This window comes from Musca domestica, unplaced genomic scaffold (genome assembly GCF_030504385.1).
Source record: "Musca domestica strain aabys unplaced genomic scaffold, Musca_domestica.polishedcontigs.V.1.1 107, whole genome shotgun sequence".
Classification (NCBI taxonomy): Eukaryota; Metazoa; Arthropoda; class Insecta; order Diptera; family Muscidae; genus Musca; species Musca domestica.
Window position 1 is genome coordinate 1,348,015 of NW_026712125.1, and position 18,998 is coordinate 1,367,012.

Below are 18,998 nucleotides of genomic sequence, written 5' to 3' on the forward strand. Positions count from 1 at the left end.
ACCATTTTCAAAATATGGTTAAAAATTCCTTTTATACGTGGTCGTAGCTTGCCAAAATACTCAACAAATTTATTTGTCATAAAATTCTATAGGTCCCAGAAGACGTCAACAGTCTTAATTTTAGACTCTAATGCCATGTGAGAGGATTTATTTGAAGTAAAAGTAATGGATATGACAATTTAAATCCAAATCCAGTGGGTTAACCCTCATATATATAAACGTTCTATAAAACTTACCTAAATGGAAGAAATGTATAAATATTAAAAAAAACGTAAGGTTTAAAGTCGTACTTTGTGTGAGTTATGCAAAAAATCATGGTAAGGCAAAGCTAACAATCATTTTAAATTATTTTTTTTTTAATTTTCTTGGCTACAGACATCAATTTTGTATTCTTTTCAATTATATGAAAAGAAAAATTCATTATCTGCTCCAGAACTGCAAGAATGTAAAAGTTTTTACAACGATAACCGATTTTATCTTTACGATATCGGAAGAGATTACAAAACTAGTCGATTCTTGTAGGTTCTGGAGCAGAGCATCAGTTTCAATCAAAATCCTTAATACAACGAATTTACTTTTTTTTGGCGTAATTAATGTTTAGAGATATATAGAAATTGATTTTGAAAAGTTTTCGGGGTTTTTTCGTTTATATATTGTACGTTCCCGTACATTTTAGTGGTAAATGTAACAGAAGAACGAAGTGTCAAAAATTGTTGTTATATGCGCTCTGTTCCAAATTGCAAGAATGTACAATTTTTTTACAGAACTAGTAAATTCTTGCTGTCTCTGGAACAGAGCAAACAAGAGTGGGGATGTGTTATCATTTTGTTTTGGACGACAAAACAAGTTCAAATGGTTGGCAATGTCACGCATACCACAGGGTGACATTCTGTTCACAAGTAGAAAGAGGTAGGGGAATGAAGCCAAATGAAATACATTATTTCAATACACTATCGTTTCAATCGTTTCACTCTGTCGTATGTTCAGTCGTTTACTGTCTGTTGTGTGAAAATATAGAAAATACATAAAATACCGAGGAAAGAAGAAATAATTTGCAATATCTAGCAATTGAAAATTACTTCACAAAACTAATTAGATCGATTCGCAATAACAACACCATTGGAACAAGAGATTAATTGTATTACGTGTAGTGTATTAAGGTTGATTTTTTTTGTCAGGCAATTACAAAACAATTGCTCAGGCATTTTTGTTTTAATTTATCAAGCTAGGTAAGTTGGCCGAACAAGTTGCAAATTTTTCAGAACAAGAAATAGTTGAACAAATCGTAGAGAAGAAAAAAAGTTGAATTGCCTGCATTATTAATGAGTAAATTTCCTTGTTAAGATATCAGTTCGAGAAACAGCACTGCACTCTGGCTAGCTAACCTCTTCTAGAAGTGGTTGCCCTTGCTTGCTTTTTTGTGTGTGTTTCTTAATTTATTTGCTTAGCGTTGCAGTTTTTTTCTAGTGGTTTTCTTACTCCGCCATTTTGATGCAAACCACAACAAAAACTGCAAATAGTGAAAATATTTTTTGGTGTCATATATAAGTAAAAACAGAAAAATTCTTGTTTATATTGTGTATGGTAAATGATTCATTGAAAAGGAGGAAAACAATTGATTTTTTACCCATGGGATGGGGGAAAATCGCGCATTACTTTCAGCCGTTTTTTTTTGCTTAATTCTTTTCTGTTTAGCGCTGTTTTCTTTTCCTCGTTCATTTCTCCTCATATTTGGTTGGCATTTGTTTACATTGTGCGGCGGCAGCAGGCAGGCTGAGACAAGCCATACTCATTCTCTTTTTGTAGTTCCATTCCATTTGTACAATTATAACTGTCAATATTTGGTGATACGTGTTGCCAACTACATGATTGATTGTTATTAGCATTGAACTAAAACAACTGTGTGTAAATGAAAGAGAGAGAGAGAGTGAGTAAGAAGGTGCGAGAGAGAAGGTAGTGTGGGAAAAGTGACATTGGTTAAATTGGCTGTTGAGAGCAGGAAGGTATATTTATAATTATAATTAGCAATTAACTTCTAAAATTATAAATAAACAAAAGAAATGATTGATGTTAATTTATTGAGCGTGATACAGTGACGTTACAAGAAAATATAGAAATAAAAACAAAATATGAACTCGTTAAAAATGAAATGTTTATCGTTCAACCATGAAATGGCAGAATTAATAATTGACTTCCTTGTGAAATATCATTACAGTGGGCCCTGAAGTCACAATTGTTCAGGTTTAGAATATCAAAAAGCAAATGTCGAATGAAATTTTCATAGGTATTGCTCAATGTTGACAATATTTATTTCGTAAATGAACAATGTATTCTGTAGCACATGGGTTTTCAATGGGAACGGAACCGGTAAACGTAATTTCATAGGGTTTTTGTAGGTTCTCAGATTTTGTGTGGATAGGCATTTCTTCCGGTCTTCTTAAGATCAAAGATTCAGTGAAATTTTTTGGGGGTATGACTTGATAGTATTATGAGTTATTAGTGTATTTTATGTTTGGAAAGTTCCAAGCCTTCCACAAATAATTTTTAGTTTTTCTTCCTTTTAGCCCTTGAAATTCTCTTTCTAATTCATTAAAGAAGAATCCTCTTGGAGTTATATTTTAAATATGAGTTCAACCGAAGAAACCAGCAGCCAACCCACAACACCACAGGATGGCCCCGAAGAATCACAGGTAAACATTGTTGATTGTGACTTTCCGGGAACTGTCTTATTAGTTCATTTTTCCCTATAGTCAAATGCCCGTGAATTGGAAAAAATCGAAGAGGAGAAATTGAAATCAAAATATCCAGTTGGATTGAGAGGCCCTGGTGGCCATACCGCCTTCTTGCAAAAGAGATTACAAAAAGGGGTAAGTCCCGAAGCGTGTAGTTTTGAAAATTTAATAAATTTTTGTCGTTTTTTTAGCAAAAATATTTTGATTCTGGTGATTATCAAATGGCCAAACAAAAGGGTGGTGGCATCAAACAGGTGTTTGCCAATAAAAATACAACCGGTGAAGCCATCCCCACACCAGAGACTGTGCCTGCGCGTAAAACTTCAATTATTCAGCCTTGTAATAAATTCCCAGCGACGAGTTAAGTTAGTATAACACACCTTGCTCTAACCTCTGCAATGAAACAAAAAAACCAGAAAAAAACAACACATACAAATAGCCTCCTATAATTTACTACTATTACTACACACACACCTACTATAATGATATTTAATACTTTAAAAAACAAAATTGTATGCAAATAATGCTAGAAGATATTCCTTTCCAAACACACAAAATTCCCCAAAGCCCCAAAGAGATTTCGATAAATCCTTCTTCGAAAGAAGAGTAGCAGTGGGTCTCTAATTCCAAATTATTTTATCAGTTTGACTAGAAAACTTAAAGCGCTCTATGTCAAATCTAAACCTATACACTGAGCTTTTTATAAAAAAAAAAAGAAAATTAGAAGATTAATCTTTTCATTTTCAATTTAAAAAAATGCCACAATTTATTCATATTTCCCGGAGGATATTTTTTTGGAAAGGAATACTAGTTTTTATTTTTGGTTTTTGTAGATCAAGAGCATTTTCTTATGCTTTGTTGTTTAAATGTTCTTGCGAAGCGGGGGGTAAAAACAAAAGCCTTTATCTTTAGTTTTTAAGTCATTTTAATTAATTTTCTGCTTACTCATTAAAAATTAAAAAAATACTACAATTTTTTTGTTCTGTAAAATAAACTTACAAACAAACCACAAAATCGAAACGAATTGAAAAACTTTACAACAAAAAAAAAATTCAAATAAAAACATAATTAAAAATGCATATTTATGTAAAATTACAAATTGTTAATCGATGACGTTTTACTGTTGACATAAAAAACCATGACAGGGCAAAAAGGTATTTAAGGAGGTTTGAAAAGTTAGGGCGGAAAATGTGATATTTTTTATTATAAATGTATAATTAACTTTATTCCAAATCGGTAAAAATATTTAGAATGAACCGGTTAATGAAGACTTTCTTTAGTGTACATGCAACTGTTTTCTTGGCGATAGTGTGTTCGGAACCCTTTTGATCGAATTTTCACAAATCACACTGTCGCTTTAGTCTATGAGGTATGTCATAGAACTAATTTCGACTCAACGCTTTATTATATCTGGAATTTGACTATTCCCTTTACCGAAAATTGTGATAATCATATTTTCATAAGAGCATTGTGCCCAAGAAATGTTTGTAATTCCGGTTTTAAAAATCGAGTTGATATCTATTCTGTTCTAATGCATGCAAGAATCTACTAGTTTTGCAATTTTCTTCGATATCATAAAGGGAAAATCGGTTATCGTAGTAAAAGCTTTTACATTCTCGCAGTTCTGGAACAGGCCAATAATTTATAAATTGCAAAGGCCATGGCGGAGGCGTCCTTTCTGCCATGGCTTTTGACTTTCCAACAACAACAACCAGGATACGCTCAATTTCGATGATATGTAATCATGACGACTATAACTGACATGAGTTAACGGCCACAAAATTCATAATGTGTACTCCGCTCAAGAACAAGTCGATTATTTCATTGATTGGCAACTCACAAATCGAATAGTCAAATAGTCAATTCTCGACCTATTCATCCCTTATCCCGATAACATTTCATTTATTTTCTTTGTAGTCGGGTGGATTAGTCACCTCCCACAGACAATAAATCTTTTATTTTTTAATAAAATTCTATATAAATACTATTTATTCAACTCTATTCTGTTACATATTATAAATATCTACAATAAAAATGGTAAGTTTAAGTGAACGTTTTAACAATTCATGAACAGGTGCATAAACAATCTTGCTCTGGTTCATGCACTAGCATTTGTTCCACTTCCATATATGGAATGAATACAATCGTTGAGCAACAACAACAATAGCTAGGAAACTAAAAATAAACAAAAGAAAAAATGTGCATTGTTTTCATAACATTAATTTTTCCATCAATTTTCATTGTTTTAGGAACCCGATTACAATGAAGATACTGAATGGAATGATGTGCTACGTGCCAAAGGCATTATACCACAAAAACCCAAAGAAGCCGAGGTAACGGAAGATCAAATCCAGGCCATGATCGATGAAGCCATTCAAAAACGTACCGATTTGGGCGATGGACGTAAAAATATTGAAGATATGAATTTAGACGAACTCGATGAGTTGGAAGATTCCGAAGATGAAGAGGTATTGGAAAGATATCGTCAACAACGTATGGCCGAGATGAGGGCGTTTGCTGAAAAGGCCAAATTCGGTACAGTCAGAGAAATTGCTGGCACCGATTATGTTGATGAGGTGACCAAGGCTGGTGAAGGTATTTGGGTGGTCTTGCATTTGTATGCCAACGGTGTACCATTGTGTGCCCTGATTCATCATCATATGCAGGCATTGGCCCAACGTTTTCCTCAAACAAAATTCCTGCGTTCTGTTGCCACAACATGTATACCAAATTTCCCCGAAAAGAATTGCCCAACAGTTTTCATTTATTTCGAAGGTCAGCTGAGAAAACAATATGTTGGCCCGCTGGAATTGAGAGGTGATAAGTTGACACAAGAGGAATTGGAATTCATGTTGGGTGAAGCCGGTGCCGTACCCACAGAGATTAAGGAAGATCCCAGGCCACGTATTAAGGATAAAATGTTTGCTGATTTGGAGAATCATATTGATTTCTACTAGAAACAATGTACAAGTATTTGTTAGAAAATATTTTTTTTATTTATATGTCCGCCACAAAATGCAGTAGCATAATTTTCATACAGTTTTTTTTGCAATAATATGTGAAAATGAAAAACAGATTATTTGTGTTTTCCTTGTAAATTGGTTTTGTTGGTTGTTGCCTTGAACTTAACGCGAAATATATTCGGATCCAATAAATTGTGAGGATGTTCAGGACCGGGATTGATAACCCTGTTACGCCGGGGTTCATTTTCCTCTAGCAAATGCGGAGCTAAAAGTAAAAATAATTGCTCCGTCCATGAGGGTAGACCACATGAAGCAAAACACAACTCCCAATAGGGTAAACCTAAATGGGCAATTGCCATACGTAAGTATTCACTGAAGCTATCAGCCAAAAACACCCATTTTAAATTGGATAATTCCAAAAGATATACTTTAGGAGTATTGCTGCCCGATGAGTCGTAGAGTAGACAAACCTTTGCCACTTCGTTGACGGTATTCAATTCAAAGATTTTAGTTTTTGGACCAATTATGGGTAAAGGATTACCCCATTGATCGGTGCTTGGTGATGATGTGGTCGTTGTTTGGTTATAATTACTTAAAGATGATATAAAATTAGCTGTTCCCATGTTGGCGGAAATCGGCTGGGTGTTGTCCGGATTGTTTGAAAACACCGGCTCGACATTTTCCCTTAGCAATGTGATTTCCAGCAAATGGCGAAAATGTATGTAACCCACCTTACGTATGTCATTGGCTGGAAGTGAAAAGTATAATAGCTAATTTAAATGGTTAGATTGTGAATTGCTTCCTTACGAGCATATTGATAACTCCATTGCAGTATAAACCCGTCTGTGGAGAGATAGAATTTCTTCATATCCTCTGGTAAATAGACTCCATGCCTTTGTTCCCAGGTTACAAGTTGTGACTTCTCACAGGGTTGACGCTTTTCCACACTGACATTACAGACACGAGGTACATCGGCTGCAAACAATGGATATTTAAAGTACAATAGCAACAAAATAAGTTAATACTTTTTTACCCAAAGTATTATTTAATCCCAATAAGAGGTTTTCAAAGAAGGCATCCTCAGGTGTAAGTTTTTTGTTCATTGCGCTTTTATTTATGGAAAATTGTGGAAACAAATCAACAACGTCTATGGTAACGGTTAAACGACATTTGATGCGCGTTGCCAATCACTTAAAACACGAATTCGACTGAACGCCAAATAATAAACACTCCTTGTTAATAAAGAAAAGACGATAATATTTTATATTTAAAAAGTAATATTTTTCCCAACGCCCATTTAGAAATATTGCAATAACCAATGCAAAGAGAAATTCATAGCTGAAACAATGAACAGAGTAACGGTAGGTAGAAAGTGATGAATGCTCCGCGTAACCAATCACACCAATTGCAATCCCAACTAAAAGCGATCCACGAAAACATATTAAATTGTACATTTTTTGTTGAATCTTTTTAATATTTCTGTATTTTGGAACAAAACTTTGGAAAATAGAATGTAAAATATTTAGCCAAGTGTGTGTTCCAAACTAAATTATGGTAATTTAGGCATTTGAAAGAAATACAGAAACTTTTAACTGAGAAGGGACTGTTGGCAACACATATACGGTTAATCAAACGGCCAGGCCACACTTTAAATTGCAATATGCTTTTAAATTAAACACTGAAAACAATATAACTCCTTATTCGATATGTCTTATATAGGATAATTCATTAGGAAATAATATAGAAAATGTGTTTTCGATGAACAGGTTTTAATTTCTGCAAGGACTTATCAGATATGAAATAATGGTATCATCGAAATGAAACAAGTTTTTTTTTTTAAATTTTCTAAAGAACTTTAAAGGACATTTATTTACATAAAATATAACAATATTGAATAATGCAACTCTGTTTAAAATCATATACAACCACATTTAAATTGAAATAAACAGGAGGAAAATATATGCTAAACTCACAAATCTATTTGTTCCCATTTTTGTGTTTTTTTTTTCAAATTAAAAATCTAATGTTTACTTTTGGCATATAGAATATCATTCTGTGATTCAGCTTCCTCTTCATGTCAAGAAACTTCCCATACAGTAGACTCCATGGAACGTCTTGGCCTTGAGGCAACTTCTACATGAGCATCTAGGCCATCACTTAAACGTGAAAAACGTCTAGCCCAACTGCGACGTGTTGCAAATGGTCCGCCACCACCTTCTGAACCGGGAAATTGTAAACTGGCATTGCTGTGACGACTGCCAGCCTCCCGAAATACACTCATTAGATCTTGGCTATCTCCCTGGGCCCTTTTCATGCCATGCTGATATTTGGCTTCCTTGGCCAGAAGTTGTTCGCGTTGCATTTGGGTCTTAACTTCGGCGGGAATATCGGGTATAATGAATTGCATGACACCGGTGATGACGAAAACTACATGCTGGTGGTTGAAACGAAATATTAATTTAGAATTTTGAATACCAAAACTTGATTCTTACCTCAAACACCACCACAAATGCCAAACGGGCTGCAAAAACATGCCAATAATGAGGACTAAGGCCATAGGGCTCATAATCATTTGGTCCGTTTCTGAAAAAAGACATTTTGTTATTTCTTCAGAATTTTTTCTTTTCAAAATGAAACAACTCTAGTTTAGTAAAAACTGTTCGATTTTTTCGAAAATTTTTTCCAGAGGTAGATATTTTTATCCTAATTCCGCGAAATTATTTTTTTCTTGGAGGACGGACCCGGGAACTCTGATTTTTGATCCGAATTCGGGGTTCTAGCCCCTGGCTAGAGCCGGATCCCCTTACCCGATATAGACAATATAGGTATCGTTTGAAAATATCTATCCAACAAGTGGTTATAAGCGGTTCGGAAGTTATAGCCAAATTATCGAATTTTTGGACCCCGATTTTTTTTATAAAACCCCCAAAAAGTTGACAAAGGGCCTATTATGGGATTCAAAAAGATTCATGCCAAAATATAGCTGAGACTCCTACCTTTCCAAATTGTTACATTTTGTGCTAATAGCTTTTCGGGCCGGTTAGGTACTTTCATAAGCTTTTCAACGATACCTATATTCTTTATATCGGAGAAGTGAATCCGGGCCTAGCCCGAGCCTTAAACCTTTTCGGGTCAAAAATCTTGGGCCCCGGGTCCGTCCCCTAAATAAAAATAGTTTCCTGGAATCAGGATTAAAATACCCACAACTGGAAAAAATTTCAAAAAAAAATTGAAGAGTTTTTACTAAACTAGAGTTAAGCCTTCAAAACTCCCCACTTACCTATAACCCCTATAGTAACATTGATCTGGATCTTTTTCCGTTTTGGCACCCCATTCTTCTTTGTAATCCGACGTATTGAACATCGACAACGAGTGTTCAATATAACCCACCAGGGTATTTGATTCAGAGTATACAAATTTATAAACCATGCGGGGTATAAAATCACTGGTATAGGCAATGACAAAGGCATTCGAGACCACAGCTGTATAGGTTATAATCCTCAAAATGCCATACCATGCACCAATGTCTTCGACACGTTCAGCCAGGGGACGTCTGGCTTGCGTTACCATTTTGTAGGCATCCAATCGAATTTCGGCTACATTGTTTAGCAGAGCAAAGAGTGGAGCTAGGGGAAATGCTGCCACAAATAGAGTGACAAAGCCGTATTGAAGAACTGAAAGAAATATTTAAATTAAAAATATTTTGTTGTTGCAAAATATTATAAAATGTTTGTGGAGCGTTTTTTATTATGGTTAGGTGACGCAAAACAAACGGACCACACTAAAAAATTATTGAAAGTTGCCAACCACAATTTATTTGATAAACGTGTTGCCAAACATAAAAAAATGCATTGTGGCGTAATTTAAAGCTGTATGGCCACACGTCAACTAGATTTGCCTAAATAGCAGAAACATTTGCTAATAACGATATTTTATATAAAAAGTTGCCAATCAACAAAAGTTCCAATGTGTTGCAATGTATTAAAAGATCATTGATTTCATAAAATAAAAACACTTACTCATTTCCAAATATTCATCGAACAATGCCAAACGTCCTGGATCCTGCATATGATAATCCTGCTCCCAGGCCATATGTAAATGACTTTCATCCTTTGTGGCCTGTTTATGTTTGCGCTGGCGCCACCAATTGTAGAATTTCGGAAATAGATATTCCATAAAATTATTCCAACATTGTTTGCCCACCATGATAATGGCCAATTGGATACACAACTCCGAGAGACATCCAGCCGGATCACAGATATCATTTTTCAGGCGAAAGAAATCACTGCGGCGAGCCTGATCATCACCGGGATAGTCAAAGAAACGACCCTTAAAGAAGGCTATATAAATTAGCGATGAATAGAAATTCATAAACTCAAAGAAGAAAATTTTAAATGTATAGGAATCTTCATATTCCGTGTGGGTTCGGGGATTTTCCAGATTCGTCAGACGTATGGCCAAGCGATGGTAGATCTAAAAGGAAACAGTTTTGTTATTGTTATATCTTCTGGGATTTGTAAACATCTTACCCTTGTCAATATCATAATCACCACCAAGTTAATAAGGGCCGCCGTTATGGTGGTAAACAGCTTGGCATGTTCATTGACAAAGAATCCACCACCACCATAGATGACCGTCACCATGGATATACGATAGATGATGGTACCCAAAACGGCTGAGAGAACTATTACAATCTGCGCGGAAAGATTTATTGGCAATTAATTTTATAAAATGTTGATTAAATTTGTTCCCCAACTCACCATGAAAAACACTGCACTGCCGGTTATTACAAAACGTATCGTTCGACTCCATGTTGACATGTAGGGTTCCTTTTCTCTTGTCACCGGATTTATACGAAAATTTGTGGCATTTGTTTCGAATTCGGGCCGATTTTCTTCATCCGATTCAACACTGTTCAAATCCCATTCCCAAACGATAACCGATTGCTTTCGCTTCCATAACTCCAGAAATGTGGTGGCTAAATTTAAAGAATTTAAATTTAAGAAATAACATTTGTTTAGATAAGATTTCAGAATATGGCAATACTAAGCAGTAAATGGCAACTCTCAACTCATTTTAAAATATTGCCAACCAACAACATTTCAGACTAAAATCGCTTATCACATTGGGCGCCATTTGTATGAGCAACAGAAAGTCAATACCTTTTTACTATTTTCTCGCCAGTATAATATACTTACCCCAAAACGACATAAAAATGGCGAAAAACACCGTCGAAGGATTATCGAACAGATACGTGATCCTTGAGAACAAACATGACTGATAAAGCCGCTGATAGCTACAGGCCTTGTCACACAACGGACACAATGTTATATTTCCCGGTCCCCATTCATTGCAAATCTCCTTGCTTGGTGTATTATCTTCCGATTCGAGTGTTGCCAATCCATAAATGAAACATAGGGTTCCCACAATCGATGGATAGACCAACATTTCAGTGTAGAAACCAAGCCAACAAAAATACAAGGCAATTTTATCGCCAAAATATTTGCGCACCAAACAGAGTGGCTGCTTTTTATACCACTGCGAGGGATGGGCCCAAGTTTGATAGAGAATACGCCGATCCAGCGACACACCACTCGAATGGGGACGATCGTAACGTCCTTCGTGCAGTGGAAAACAGGCCAAGTAGGTGTTATCGTTGAGCAGACGACGTATGCCACAACGATCACTGTCATCGAAGGGCGTACGCAGGAGGACCTGCATTACCATGAGGGATCGTTGGGCGCTGGTGAACGATGTGACCCGATCTTTGACAATGAATCTGTGAAGAAAGGGAAACTTATTCGTTAAAAGAATTGTTGGGTTATTTTCTCTGAAAAACTTACTGTTCTTCGGGATTGCCATTAGCTGTGGCAGCCTTGAATGTGGTTTCACCCTCTAACACACTTTTGTCTAATTGAATTCTCTGGGTCAATCTTTGCCAGACATCTTTCCAATAGATTAGGTTGCGGGACACAATGTTCTCTTCATCCTAGGAGAAGGAGAGAGAGAGAAAAAAAGAGCGAGAGAGAAGATTTTTTGAGTGTTATTGCGAATAAATATTTTTTGAAGACTTTTCGGAGGTGTTCTATAGAGAGAAGACATTCCTGAGCTCTGCTGAAGATATAAGACCTTCCAAGGTCCTCCTTAAATAAAGACACCTAAGAGGCCTCTCTTAGAAGAGATAACTTCCACATACTTTCTATTGAAGGGAAAATGTCGACTCTCTTCAACTATGGATAAAATACCTTCTAAAGGTCGTCTACAGCTCTTCCGTGGTGAGAAGACTTTAAGTGAATACCTTTAGAGATCTCCTTTCCTCCGACATTTCTTCAATAGCTAGAACATCATCCAAATGCCTTCTCTCTACAGAAGAGTACCCAATTATTGCTACCAGCTTCTCCCACCCCTGACTCCCCTTACTTACCCACGGCGACTTCACGGAAATCGTAATAAATCTCTTTACCGGCAACTTCAAATTCATAACCTCCGCCAGTCTGGTTTCCAAACGCCAGGGTAAATGAATTTTCAGAAAATATGTGCATTCATTAAACGATTGCGTCTTATCCTCCAATTCCACCTCAAGACCTTCTTTGATTAAATTATCCATGAACGTTTTACGATAGTCACGTTTACGGGATTCCGCTTCGGTCATAACACCCAAATCTTCCTCTTCCCATGCCAGGACCATATCGATTTTACGCCGTCCATCACGAAACATCAACGACTCCGAATCCAGACCCTCACGATCTTGTTTGCTGACACGACGCGATTGCGAATCTTCCATGGAGTTGCGTTTACTCTCCTTGCGGCTATTGTTAAAGAAGCTGCCATTCAAACTGGACTCCATGGATGAGGGTTTGGAGGTTTGCAGAGATTTCTCGTAGGGCACCAATTGTTTGTAGCCAAATTGATCCTCCAGCACCGATGAGTTGGATTTTATCACGGATTTTTCCAAATCGTCCTGCCTTGGACTCTTCTCATTGCCATTGGCAAGGGTCAGCTGGTCCTCCGTTTCAGGTGTGGGCGGAGCCGACAGATGTAAGCCTAGCGAACGATGCATGGCGGTTCCGGGTAAATTTTCTAAATTATCAATTTTAGGTCCAAAAGCTTGGGTGGGACTGGGCTCGGCCGAGTCGTATTCCAAATGTGTGGGCAAGGGTATGGCCATGCTGTGACTTTTGAAATAATTTGGGCGCCATTTTTCATTGTAATGATTGTTGTTTGTGTTGTTGGTGTTATTGTTGTTGCTGCCGGGTAGGCTATTTCGGTGGGTATTAGTTGTGCTGTGGTTGTTTGTATTGTGGTTGTTGTTATTGCTATTTAAATAGGAAATGGGTAATACAGACATTTCCGTTTCCGGTGATTGTTGTTGCTGTTGTTGTTGAGCGTAAATACTAGTCGGTGTGTGTCTATCCAAATTTTGATTTTCGCTATCGTTAATCAGCAAAGAGTAGATATTTTCCGATGAAGATCGTAGCGGATCGTGGGCGCTGTGAGATTGGAAAGGTGTGGGGTCGAAGAGACTTAGATCCTAAGAAAAAAGGGGGGAAAATAAAAGAATTAATGAAAAATACGGAAACGGAAAAATATTTATTAAAAAGTTTCGGCTTTTCTGGAAAAAATTACCCAATTCGTTATCTTATCTTATGCCACCTAAACAGAACTTTCTAACCTTTCTCATTGAGGAACCTTGAAAACTGCCAACCAATGTGAAAAGATGCAACATTTTTTGAACTATGGCTTTACTCATCACTTGCCAGTGAAATGTTAACACAGATGGCGCCCAACGTGATTTTTGTGAACAATGCACGAAAAGCTTCTAATACCAAAAAATTTTGTAATACCAAAAAATTTTTCCAGGACATGCTAAACTTCCTTTCCAGGTTGGCGCCCATCGTGAAATTCAGAAAATTACAGTTTTCCGAAAAGTAACAACATTGAGCTCCGGCGATCATAGAAAGATGTCCTGAATGTCATAGGAGCCGTTTGAAAAATGTTGAAAATGTCCGATACCAAAAATTCCTCTTGCAGGACATGCTAATCTTTTTTACCAGGGAACCTTTTGCAGATGGCGCCCAACGTGAAATTCAGGAAATTGTAGTTTTCAAGAAAGAAATAACCTTGGGCACCAAAAAAATTCTTAATCGGGAAAATGTTTTTTTTTAAATTTTCGCTTTTACTGGAAAATCGTATATTATGCCACCGAAACAGAACTTTGTAACCTTTCTCATTGAGGAACCTTGAAAACTGTGAACCAATGTGAAAATATGCAATTGTTGTGGATTATGGTTTTTCTTATCACTTGCTAGTGAAATGTTGACACAGATGGCGTCCAACGTGATTTTTTACAGATGTGAACAATGCACGAAAAGCTTCTAATGCCAAAAAATTATTTTTCCAGGACATGCTAAACTTCTTTTCCAGATTGGCAACCATCGTGAACTTCAGAAAATTACGGTTTTCAGAAAAGTAACAACTATGAGTTCCGGCGATCATAGAAAGATGTCCTCAATGTCATAGGGGCCGTTTGAAAAATGTTGAAAATGTCCGATACCAAAAATTCCTTTTCCAGGGCATGCTAAACTTTTTTACCAGGGAACCTTTTGCAGATGGCGCCCAACGTGAAATTCAGGAAATTGTAGTTTTCAAGAAAGAAATAACCTTGGGCACCAAGAAAATTTTTAATCGGGAAAATGTTTTCTTAAAAAGTTTTGCTTTTACTGGAAAATCTTATATTATGCCACCGAAACAGAACTTTCTAACCTTTCTCATTGAGGAACCTTGAAAACTGTCGATCAATGTGAAAAGATGCAACATTCTTTTGAACTATGGCTTTACTTATCACTTGCCAGTGAAATGTTGACACAGATGGCGCCCAACGTGATTTTTGTGAAGAATGCACGAAAAGCTTCTAATACCAAAAAATTATTTTTCCAGGACATGGACAGGATTGTACTTCTTTTCCAGGCTGGCACCCATCGTGAAATTCAGAAAATTACAGTTTTCCGAAAAGTATCATCCTATAATCCTATCATCATCCTTAATGCTATAGGGGCCGTTTGAAGTATGTTAAAATTGTCCGATACCAAAAAGTCCCTTTTCCAGGACATGCTAAACTTTTTTACCAGGGAACCTTTGCAGATGGCGCCCAACGTGAAATTCAGCAAATTGTAGTTTTCCGAACAGTAAAATCATTGAGCTCAGGCGATCATAGAAAGATGTCCTCAATGACATAGGGGCCGTTTGAAAAATGTTGAAAATGTCCGATACCAAAAATTCCTTTTCCAGGGCATGCTAAACTTCTCTTCTTTACCAGGGAACCTTTGTAGATGGCGCCCAACGTGAAATTTAGCAAATTTCAGTTTTTAGAAAAGGAACAACTTTGGGCACCGGTGATCATAGAAACATGTCCTTAATGTTATTAGGACCGTTTGTAAAAATGTTTGCAACAACAAGTTAGCAGAACTCATTTCTCGACATAATTATCAGGTGAATCATAACAAATGGCGCCCAACGTACCAAGCATTTAAATGAAAAGTTGTACTTGGAAATTTAACGGAATTTAATTAACCACAACCAGTTCTAACGTCAGTCATCCATCAAGGATCAAGAAAGGAATAGACCAAGTAGATGGAACTACCTAATTTCTGTCTAGGGTATCAGCAGCGCATGGTTTATTATACCCTCAGCCATATGGCTAGGGTGGATATATATTTGATACGGCCAAAACGTGTCTCAACGAAATAACGGTTTTAGACCCTAGGTCTCCAAATTCGTTTCAGGACATTTGGAGTCGATCTAGCGATGTCTGTCAGTCCGCCTGTCTTTCTGTCTGTCTGTCTGGCTTGTGCGCACGATAACTCTCAAAGGGAGTATACGATTTCGTCCAAACTTGGTACATCGTAATATTATTATCAAACTTAGATAGAGTTCGGATATGGGCAATATTGGATCACTCTTTTTTGTACCTCCCCACAAAAGATCGAAAATTTAAAAAAAATATTTTACAGCACAGAAAGGGAAAGGATAATCCTATTTAGCTCCAACGTTGCAAATCCTAATATTTGCATCAGTGCTAAGTCAGGTGCGAACATGGACAATGTCGAGTACCTCCCTCACAAGGGGTCAATATTTTTGATAATTATAACTCTTATAAAATGTGAAGTAAAAGATTACGCACATCACAATATTTTTGTTAACCCAAGGTCTGGTGTAAAGATGGGATGTATTGGTCCACTGCTTCTGGTACCTCCCCCACAAAGGGTCAAAATTTTGAATATCCATGAAGCTAATATAACTCGAAATTAATATCCGATTCCATCCGATTGGTACATCTCAATATTTATATCAACACAAGATTTGTTATAAAGATGGTAGATATCGGACCAAATCTTCAGGTGCCTCCCCCACAAAGGGTCAAAGTTTTGAATAACCAAAACGATTATAAAATCCGAAATAAGCATCTAGTTGTCTTCATATTTCACACATCCCATTATTTCTACTAACACAAAATCTGCCGTGAAGTTAGGATATATCCTTCTGGTACCTCCTGCACAAAGGGTCAAAATTTTGAAGATTCATGAGGGTCATAAAACACGAAATTAACATCCGATTTCATTCAGGATTGGTACATCTCGATATTTCCATCAACACAAGATCTGTTATAAAGATGGTAGAGATCGGACCATTTCTTCTGGTACACCTCCACAAAGGGTTAAAGTTTTGATTGACCAAAACAATTATAAAATCCGAAATAAACATCCGGTTCTCTTCGTATTTCACACATCACAGTATTTTTATAAAGATGGGATATATCGATCCACTCATTCTGGTACCTCTCCCACAAAGGGTCAACAATATCCATGAAGCCAATATAACTCGAAATTAACATCCCTTTCCATTCAGACTTAGTACATCTCAATATTTCCATCAAGACAAAATCTGTTATAAAGATGGTTGAGATCGGACCATTCCTTCTGGTACCTCCCACACATAGGGTTCAAGATTTTGAAAAAAAAACAAAACGCTCAAAGAAAGCGATATAAACATCCAAGAAGTCGTCGATATAGTTCAAACCTGGCACCTCGTAATATTTATTCAGGTCCGATACGAAATGGACAATATTCGGCCATTCCTTGGGGACCTACTCCATAGGGGGTCAACAATTTGAATATAAATCATAACAGAAGTCAAAATATATTTAAATAACCGAACATTGAATGAGGGCATACATTTGTCGGCAAACCCGACTGATACTTTCGAACTTGTTATTACTAATGCCGACCATCTGGAATAAGCTACAGCATCGTTTACAGAGGTTACCAAATAAATATACCCAAAATGTATTATAAAATACCTGCACTGCGCAAGGATGTTTGCATATGGCGCCCAACGGCATTATTTGTTACTAATGACGTCCAAATGGAAAATCAAACATTTACGGAGGCCACCAGAAATAAAAAATCTGAATTTTTAAAAAATGTTAAAATCGATTGAATGCTTGGCCAAATCATTGGAAAAATTAATTTAAAATGGATTTCCAAATGCCTTTATTCCCCAAAATCTTCTCCGCCAGGGACTATTGCAAATGGCGCCCAACGTAAAAGGTAAAAAGTATTCACTCATCTGAGAGAGGTACTTGCTGTAAGCGTTGTTATAAAATAAAGTCAAGTCTTTATCTGTGATTTGAGCTTATTTGGAAACCTAAATCATATGCTGTAGCAGATGGCGCCCAACATGCGCAAATTAAAACCAATTTCTAAAAAATTTTCAAACAATGATTTTTGTTGCGATTCTTCTTCTTCTCTTAATTATAGCTAGCCAAAAATAAATTTATTTAAAATTTTTAATTTTATTTCCCACTTACCGCTCCCGCAAATAGACGTCCTGCAACAATGCCACTATCCTGACTCAAACGACGTGCGTATAAACTCTTATTTGAACTGTTGCCGCGAGCTGCCATGCGTTCACTTTTGGCTGGACTTGAGACAATTTGTCGTTTACCCAACGTGGAGCGTAGGGGGGCATTTCGCAAAGCCGGCACCGAAAGGAAACCTATAAAAATAGCAAAAAAAAAAAATGAAAGCAAGCAAAAACAACAAAGTTGTATTGTTGAGATTCTTAATTATTTATTAGCTCTTTTTGAATTTGCATTAAATAAGTAGAACCAGCCAAGCAGTCGGTGTGACTGGCTGAGCGACTGACAAAAAAAAAAAAAACGGGTCGATTGATTTGACTTACGTGGAAATTGTTGCGTGGCAGAGGTGAATAGACGACTGTGACGTGAACTGCCTCGTCCGCCCTCTCCGTCTTCGGCCAACTCTTCGTCTTCATCCGGATCTCGTACAATGAGGTCTTCATGTGAATTCGATTCGGTAATGGGTGCCGTACTGGTATCCTCTTCCAGGCTATCTATGCGAATTGCATAGGGCGGGTTATGTTGCTGTTGTTGCTGCTGGCGTTGCGTGTTGGTCGACGATGACGATGTACGGCTGCTGGTGCTAGTGCCATTACGTTTAAGTGCATTATTTTGTTCATTCATGTTCAATTTTCAATGCCATCGATTTTGAGTTTTAATGTCCTGGCATTTCCGGGTTGGGAAAATGTGTCTTTAAATAGTTTTTTTTCTCGTTGCTGTATTGAAATTGAAATTTTATGCTTGTTTTTAGGTTTACACGAATTTTTACTTAATTGCTCTTTACTCGTTTGCAATGGTGTGGGAAAGTGCTTTTTTTGTGCTTCCAATTTAATTTTATGGATCCCCAACAGCTGTTCCCAGTTACATATTTAATATTTCATAAAGGAGGAGGAGGTTACTCTTTTATTTGTTGAATATTTTATTTGCGTTCAGGTATAAAGCGGTCATTTTGCTGTGGTAAATTAAGAATAAGTTAAAATCACTCAAATTCAATTTTCAAATCAAATAAATTTCCATTTGAATGGAGAAAAGATTGATTTTATCAGATCTCCACGGAATCCAACGAATTTTTTTGATTTGAGAATGGATTTCCATAATTAAGTAAGCAGACACCAAAAAATGGCGCCCAACTAAAGAAATTGCTTATATCCAACATCTGAAGATCTACTGCCAATGGGTTTATATTTTGAAAGTGCTCCCGTTTGGAAAATCATTAGATTTTTCCACAAAGAATTTGGACTGTTCCAAAAATGGCGCCCAACATAGAATTCAACAAAAATGGCGCCAGTATCCGACACCTGAAGATATCCTGCCAATGGGTTTATATTCTGAAAGTGCTCCCCTTAAGAGAATCATTGGATTTTTCCACAAAGAATTTGACTTTTC

The 18,998-nt window shown here is 36.7% G+C and overlaps 4 protein-coding genes across 6 annotated transcripts; 2 read left to right on the plus strand and 2 right to left on the minus strand.

The window, feature by feature from the left end:
* Positions 1–967: 967 nt before the first annotated feature.
* LOC101899413 (alpha-endosulfine) lies at positions 968–3,838 on the plus strand. Of its 3 annotated transcripts, none has more exons than XM_020036750.2 (4): positions 968–1,229; positions 2,549–2,690; positions 2,751–2,867; positions 2,924–3,838. In XM_020036750.2, exons 2-4 carry the CDS (start codon positions 2,625–2,627, stop codon positions 3,095–3,097), a joined length of 357 nt encoding a protein of 118 aa, XP_019892309.1. In that variant the 5' UTR covers positions 968–1,229; positions 2,549–2,624; the 3' UTR covers positions 3,098–3,838. The 3 variants fall into 3 exon arrangements, with proteins under 3 accessions (XP_019892309.1, XP_005183577.1, XP_005183578.1); XM_005183520.4 differs by having other exon boundaries at positions 969–1,229; positions 2,565–2,690; XM_005183521.4 differs by lacking the exon at positions 968–1,229 and adding an exon at positions 1,867–2,003 and having other exon boundaries at positions 2,565–2,690.
* A 771-nt stretch (positions 3,839–4,609) lies between these two features.
* LOC101899232 (viral IAP-associated factor homolog) lies at positions 4,610–5,808 on the plus strand. Its single transcript, XM_005183519.4, has 2 exons — positions 4,610–4,769; positions 4,982–5,808. The coding sequence occupies exons 1-2, from the start codon at positions 4,767–4,769 to the stop codon at positions 5,687–5,689; spliced, it is 711 nt and encodes a 236-aa protein (XP_005183576.1). The 5' UTR covers positions 4,610–4,766; the 3' UTR covers positions 5,690–5,808.
* LOC101900730 (tubulin polyglutamylase complex subunit 2) lies at positions 5,616–7,090 on the minus strand. Its single transcript, XM_005183528.4, has 3 exons — positions 6,729–7,090; positions 6,503–6,670; positions 5,616–6,443 (listed from the first exon to the last, which is right to left on the minus strand). Exons 1-3 carry the CDS (start codon positions 6,796–6,798, stop codon positions 5,809–5,811), a joined length of 873 nt encoding a protein of 290 aa, XP_005183585.1. The 5' UTR covers positions 6,799–7,090; the 3' UTR covers positions 5,616–5,808.
* A 595-nt stretch (positions 7,091–7,685) lies between these two features.
* On the minus strand, positions 7,686–18,697 carry LOC101900553 (anoctamin-5). Its single transcript, XM_005183527.4, has 11 exons — positions 17,936–18,697; positions 17,562–17,749; positions 12,120–13,226; positions 11,539–11,684; positions 10,894–11,474; positions 10,456–10,673; positions 10,225–10,389; positions 9,715–10,168; positions 8,976–9,369; positions 8,188–8,278; positions 7,686–8,129 (listed from the first exon to the last, which is right to left on the minus strand). Exons 1-11 carry the CDS (start codon positions 18,234–18,236, stop codon positions 7,773–7,775), a joined length of 4,002 nt encoding a protein of 1,333 aa, XP_005183584.2. The 5' UTR covers positions 18,237–18,697; the 3' UTR covers positions 7,686–7,772.
* Positions 18,698–18,998: the final 301 nt, after the last annotated feature.